The sequence below is a fragment of the Apis dorsata genome, unplaced genomic scaffold (genome assembly GCF_000469605.1).
Source record: "Apis dorsata unplaced genomic scaffold, Apis dorsata 1.3 scaffold_51, whole genome shotgun sequence".
In the NCBI taxonomy this organism is placed as follows: domain Eukaryota; kingdom Metazoa; phylum Arthropoda; class Insecta; order Hymenoptera; family Apidae; genus Apis; species Apis dorsata.
Window position 1 is genome coordinate 140,835 of NW_006263352.1, and position 6,154 is coordinate 146,988.

At 21.6% G+C, this 6,154-nt stretch overlaps 2 protein-coding genes across 6 annotated transcripts in view; one reads left to right on the forward strand and one right to left on the reverse strand.

Moving 5' to 3' along the window:
• Nucleotides 1-790: 790 nt before the first annotated feature.
• Nucleotides 791-5,579, reverse strand: LOC102677240 (tetratricopeptide repeat protein 39B-like). 5 transcript variants are annotated; one of them, XM_031514927.1, is made up of 11 exons: nt 5,555-5,579; nt 4,180-4,226; nt 4,060-4,088; nt 3,755-3,935; nt 3,545-3,677; nt 2,969-3,101; nt 2,773-2,872; nt 2,640-2,705; nt 1,823-2,544; nt 1,503-1,736; nt 791-1,426 (listed from the first exon to the last, which is right to left on the reverse strand). In XM_031514927.1, exons 2-11 carry the CDS (start codon nt 4,201-4,203, stop codon nt 1,324-1,326), a joined length of 1,725 nt encoding a protein of 574 aa, XP_031370787.1. In that variant the 5' UTR covers nt 4,204-4,226; nt 5,555-5,579; the 3' UTR covers nt 791-1,323. The 5 variants fall into 5 exon arrangements, with proteins under 5 accessions (XP_031370787.1, XP_006609037.1, XP_031370786.1 ...); XM_006608974.2 differs by having other exon boundaries at nt 5,260-5,556; XM_031514926.1 differs by lacking the exon at nt 5,555-5,579 and adding an exon at nt 4,802-4,820.
• Nucleotides 5,397-6,154, forward strand: part of LOC102677459 (TBC1 domain family member 22B) — a 5,976-nt gene continuing 5,218 nt past the window's right edge. Inside the window, exon 1 of the mRNA XM_031514931.1 lies at nt 5,397-5,527. The gene's annotated coding sequence lies outside the window, so the exon portion shown is untranslated. The remainder of the gene's footprint in view (nt 5,528-6,154) is intronic.

Here is a 6,154-nt window from a genome sequence, read left to right on the forward strand (position 1 = left end):
AATACAAATTTTAAAATATAGGATTGATAATATAAAATGAAATTTAATTTAATTTAAAAAATTGAAATATTTAAAAATTTTGCAATTTAGTAATTTTTTCTAATTTTATTTATTTAATTCTATTCGTTTTTAAAGTTATTAATAAAAAAGAAATATCTTTGTAGAAAAGTTTTTGTAGAAAAGATGGCTTTAACAATCTATTCTTATTTTATATCTATCTTTCTTTCATTTTTTTTTTTCATTTGTTTTATTCGTTATTTTCTGATTCCTAAATTTTTATTTCGTCTCTTTCCTCGCTATTTGCTTTTTTTGTACACATTTTTAAATCTAATAATAAAATCTAAATAATTTTAAAGATGTTATTAATTCTTCTTTAAATTTTTATTTATTTCTACTCTTTTTCTTTATCTATATATATTTATTCTGCAAAATTTAAGAGACGATTTCGAAATCTGATTAAATTTATTTATTTTTAAAAATAAATAATATATAAATAGAAGTGAAAAAAAATATATAACATATATTGAGGTATGTAAAAATAGATATATGTATGAATTTATGATGGAAACATATATTCATTTAAAATATCTAAGTATTTATATATAAAATATAAATATATAAATATATAAAAATTTTATAGATTAAAATTCGGTTGCATTTATTATTTACATATATGTATTTGGATAAAAATACATATATATATACAAATCAATTAATAAAATATTGGGCAATATATTTGTGAAAATAAAAAATAAAAATTAAAATAATGAATAAAACTTTTCATAACGAGTTTGATCAGCCATAAATTATTTTTTATTTCCATGTTATCATCCCTTTTTCATATTTCATATATAATGTATAATTCACTATACATTATAATTCATTATAAATATAACATATATATTGGTGAACTTATTAACATAAATGATTGTGATAATTTTACTACCACCGATTAAATTGACGCATTATACAATTATACATTTTTTCTTATAATACAAATAATTAAAATTAAAAAAATAATTTTTTTCCTAAACCTTTTTACCATAATCTTTCGTAATATACACATCATAATGTACAATATATGTATACATTATGTAAAAATTATAATATTTAAATATTTTATACAATAAAAAAGAAATAATTTAGAATAATTTTAAATAGTAGAAGCAAATATTTCTAGAAAAAGTATTAAAGATCATATAATAAGTTATCATATAAAAATAAATTATCAACAAAAATTGATAGTGCCTGAAATCTGCAATAGTGTTGCTATTGACAGTAATGAATTATTTTTTACAAAAAACTTATTTTTCAGGTACTATATTACATTAAAATATCTTCTGCTTTCTTTCCAGTCAATTTCATTAAATCAGAATGAATCCTAAATTGTAATCTAGATTCCAATAAATATCCAGTAAAATTTTTTCTACAAAAAATAAAACAATTTATTGATAATAATAATAAAAATTACCCGAAATATTCCTAAGATAAAAATGATTTACTTAGCATCCTCTAAATATCCAAGAGCGAGTTGAATATTTCCTTGATCTTGTGCCAACAAAGCTAATTCTACTGTTGCATAAGGAAGTAAATAAGTATCTTCCTTGATTAGTTTGTCCAATTCGAGAACGCGTTTTAAACAACTTTCAGCTGAAAGAGGATGTTTCAATTGTCGCAAACAAGCACCTTTTAGAAGCGATAAAAGTGCTTCATTATCTGCATGAAATTCTGTTTTCCTAAAAATTATTTGATTTTTTATAGTTTATATTGTCAGATGATATGATTCAAATTAAAAGAATAAAATCGATCGACAAAAACTCACGAAGTTTTCACAAGTTTTTTTTCAGCTTCTTCAATTACTTTAAACACGTTTAACATTAAATCTTGTCGTTTTCCTACTATACGAAACAAATTCCATACATACATAAGTTCAAATATAGGAAGTACTAGGCTTTTTTTTTGAGCAAAATATCGTTCAGTTTTTTTTATTACAAATTTTTCCATTGGTAATGATTTACCCGCAATACGTTGTTTAAAAGTAGGCGCTTGCATCATTAAAGTATCTATCGTTTGTTTTTCTTCACTTTGTACCGATGGATTTTGCATCATAAGTATCGCAGCTCTTTGATACAAATAAATTGTACGTGACCAATGTGATTCTTCAGCTAAGTGACCGGCGAACATTGCAGCTTGATTCCATTGCTGCAGCGAACAATGTGCCCACATTAATTCCCAAAAACAAATATGATGAAATTGAGGCCATAAATCTTGACTTTTCCAAGATTTAGTATACCATTCTAAAGAGTTTTCAAATTTCCCTCTCGTTAATTCTAATCTTCCTTTAAAAAATAAAAACCATACGCCATTTGGATAAAGACTCAATTCTTCTTCCAAAACTTTTTCACACCAATCTAGATCACCGTCAGTATGACTTAAAACGAACGATACCAGCAGATTGTAAGATAAAAGAAACATTGCACACAATACATGTCGTAATCCCCTTCTTTCTTGATATCCTGCTTCTAATTCTGACAAACCATATTCCTAATAATAAAAACAATATGTCATTATTATAAAAATAATAATGTTTATAAAAAAGACAATTTTTTAAAATTATTTTAATCATCTTATTTCATTACCTTATCACCCGAAAATCCAATAAATTCTAAAAGTTTAATGATTTTTGCTGGCAATAGAGAGATCATCTATAAAACTCAAAAAAATAGTTATTACATCTTATTTTATATAATAAAAAATCATACTTCTACATACCAAATTAAATGCACCAATACCAGTACGAACTCCACTTTCAAAATGTATTTTATAAGCATCATTTTCCCATTTACGATTATTTAAAATTGTTAAACATTCTCTGAAATAGAACAATATACATAAAATAACATATGGCTTTTCAATATATATATATATATATCAGCATAAATAATTCACAAAATGATAATTTGTTTACTTATATGATAAAAAACAGGTACGAATTTTCAATCCAGCTTTAACAAAGCTGACCAAAGTTTCGTCCTCCACGAACGTGAGCATTGATTTTAAAAAAAGTGACTCAGCATAACAGAGTTCTGCATGCACTTCGTCTGTAACAATAATTCTATATCATTTTCATGTTTGTTTCATGTTTAATAATATCAACATATAAAAGTTAAATCATATCATATTATATATAGATAATTTATAAAAAAATATGAAATCTGGTTTTTAATGAATAAATTTATATAATAGAATATGTTTCTGTAAATAATAGAATAATAGTAATATTGAATTATTTAGATTGATATACAAAAAATTATATATGTTTATGTAACAAATAACTCTGATTATACTCTTTAATTTGTGCATAAAATTAAAATAAAATTTAAATATAGAATTAGAATAGAAGATTAAGATTGATAAAAATGAAAAGTTATTTGTTAATTAAAAAAGCTTTTTTTTTCTGAGAAATAATGTGATTTTTAAGAAACTTTATTTTTATGATGTGATGTATAGAAAATGTTATACCAAATACATGTATGTACATTACCAATTGTATAACCATCATAATTAGTCTTCTTCACCATTTTGCCAATATTTTGTGTTAATGTTACATGTTTACGTTGCTTCAAGCATACAGTCATGCACTGTTTTACAGCTCCAGCTGCCTTTTCAATGTATTTCTAAGCAACACGTATTACAATATATTATTGAAAAAACATATATTTTCCAAATATCACAATTTATTGCTATTTAATACTTGTTCGAATGTAAGAATAGCCTCGAGGAATGCAAATATACTTGTTCCTAAAGAATGATACATGCTACTGCTTGCCCATGGTTCCATAATTTTTCTTGCTTCTTCAAAATCGTTATTAAAAAAATAATGTATCGCTTTTTTTGCCTCCATTATTGCCGTATCCAAATCCATAGAAGTAGGCCTTAAAAAAACAAGCCATAATTAATCTAAAATATATATATAATATATAATATGTTAAATATGTTATATGTAATATATAATATGTTAAATTTATGAATGTATAATACTATATATAATATACTTACTGTGGTAAAGATTCCTGAGCATCTTGAAACTAAAATATTATAGAAATAAAAAATATTATCATATTAATTATTAAAAATAAAATAGTCTTTTGAATTTTTGATATTAAACTTGATTCATACCTCATCTTCTTCGATGTCCGACATTTTGAATTAATATTTGAAATATGCTTAAAAAAAATAATATTGAATGTTATTATTGAAATTATTTTCATTTAATGTATGTGTGAATATTGTAATAAAAAAAATTTTTACATTCAATAAATATTTTGCATAGAGATTCTATATTTTATAAGAATTCTTTTATGAACTACATATGTTAATTACTAAATGTGAAAGTCATTCTTCAACACAGATTTCTCATGTGCTCCTTTTATAATTTTAAGCCAATAAATTCAATTATTTTATTAATATCGCAACAATTATATTTCATAGACATATTAAAATTATGACTACAACAAATGAAAATAAAAGCAATTTTTTATTATAACATATATATTTTATTTATTTTTAATATATTTTTATAAGATATCCTTTGTAATATAAAATTATTCTTAATAATCATTATCAACAAATTCATAGATAAATATACAATAATAAGGAATGATAAGATAAAATATATATTCTGGCATCGCAATAAAAATATTTCATAAATATATTAAAAAAATTATATTTGACAGATATATTAAATTTTCAAGTTAATAATTAATCATATTTTCAAAAATAAACAAGATTGAATTTTTACCTCAAGTTATATAAGACATAAACATACTCTTGTTATAGAATTTTATATTTATTACATTTCCAGCTTTATAAATAATATCTTTTTTAAATATATCCAAAAAAAAGAAAATAATATAATATGCTAAAAATGAAAAATATATATAATATAATATATAAAGATATACATATACATATATGATGTACAAATAAATTATATATTAATTTTTCTTGATATGTATTCAAATTAAATGTTCAGTTTAAAATAGAATGTTAGAAGAAAACATAATGGAGTTATATCGCGGTAGACCTAAATTTCTCAAAAATTTACGATAAAATCAATTTACGATAAAAATGCAATTAATAAAATAAATAAATTATACAATCAATATTGATAAATTAACAAAATTCAATCTTATTTCATATTTTACATCACAATACTCTATAAATTATTTTGCACGTAGATGATTCAAAGTAACTTACCATAAAACCATCAAATGTCAAAAGATAGAAGAATAAATTTACAAAAAATGCAATGAAATTAATGTTTATTTAATAACATCTCTAAGTTAACATGACCAGATTTTGGATACGTATAAATGCTATAACAAATTATACTTATTTTTACATTTTTATTCGAGATTTACAAGAATTCTTGAAACACACCGCTACAAACATAACGGCATAAAATGTACGCAACCGATTGACGGTATACTGATTATGACAGGTGAATCGAGTCGGATCAACATAAGTAAGTATATAGATATCTACTACTTACGATAAGGATACAACTGTACACGTGACATTACCTTCCATTACAGTGATGCTTAATATATATAATACTAAAGGTTTTATATAACATTGAAACAATGATTCGAAAAGAAATTAATCAGATTAAAGCTAGTCAAAATTAGTTCTTTCATTAGCTCTCAGTTACATTTATAATATCAATATAATTCAATTGTTTTTAATACTTTTTATTTATAAAAAATTAAGAATCACAGAAATTTAATCAAAGATTAAGAATCACTGATGATTATGTGTTACTTTTATAAATATTATCTCCAATCTAAAAAATATTAAAGTATGATTTATATAATTTATATGATTAGATTAAAATTATAATATTCATTTACAAGATTTAAAAAAAAATTTCTGATTAAATTTGATATTCCAATTGAATATTTTTTATATTCTTACATTATTACATTATTTATTACATTATTTTTGTTTTATGAAAAAATATAATAATTTAATATAATGAAAGAAATAATAATAAATTTTATATTTAAATGAAAATTTATAATTTTACAATTTCTTAAATTTAAAAATAATTTTTTAATTTTAAAATTATATATTTTTTTATTTTTAAATTATA

What these genes read in the sequence shown, in the direction of transcription:
- LOC102677240 (XM_031514927.1), bottom strand. Translation starts at nt 4,203, where the DNA reads ATGTCGGACATCGAAGAAGATGAG. An exon ending in CTATTCTTACATTCGAACAA is followed by an intron (nt 3,678 to 3,754) that starts GTATTAAATAGC and finishes CGTGTTGCTTAG; the next exon opens with AAATACATTGAAAAGGCAGC. An exon ending in GGATATTTAGAGGATGCTAA is followed by an intron (nt 1,427 to 1,502) that starts GTAAATCATTTT and finishes TATTTTTTGTAG; the next exon opens with AAAAAATTTTACTGGATATT.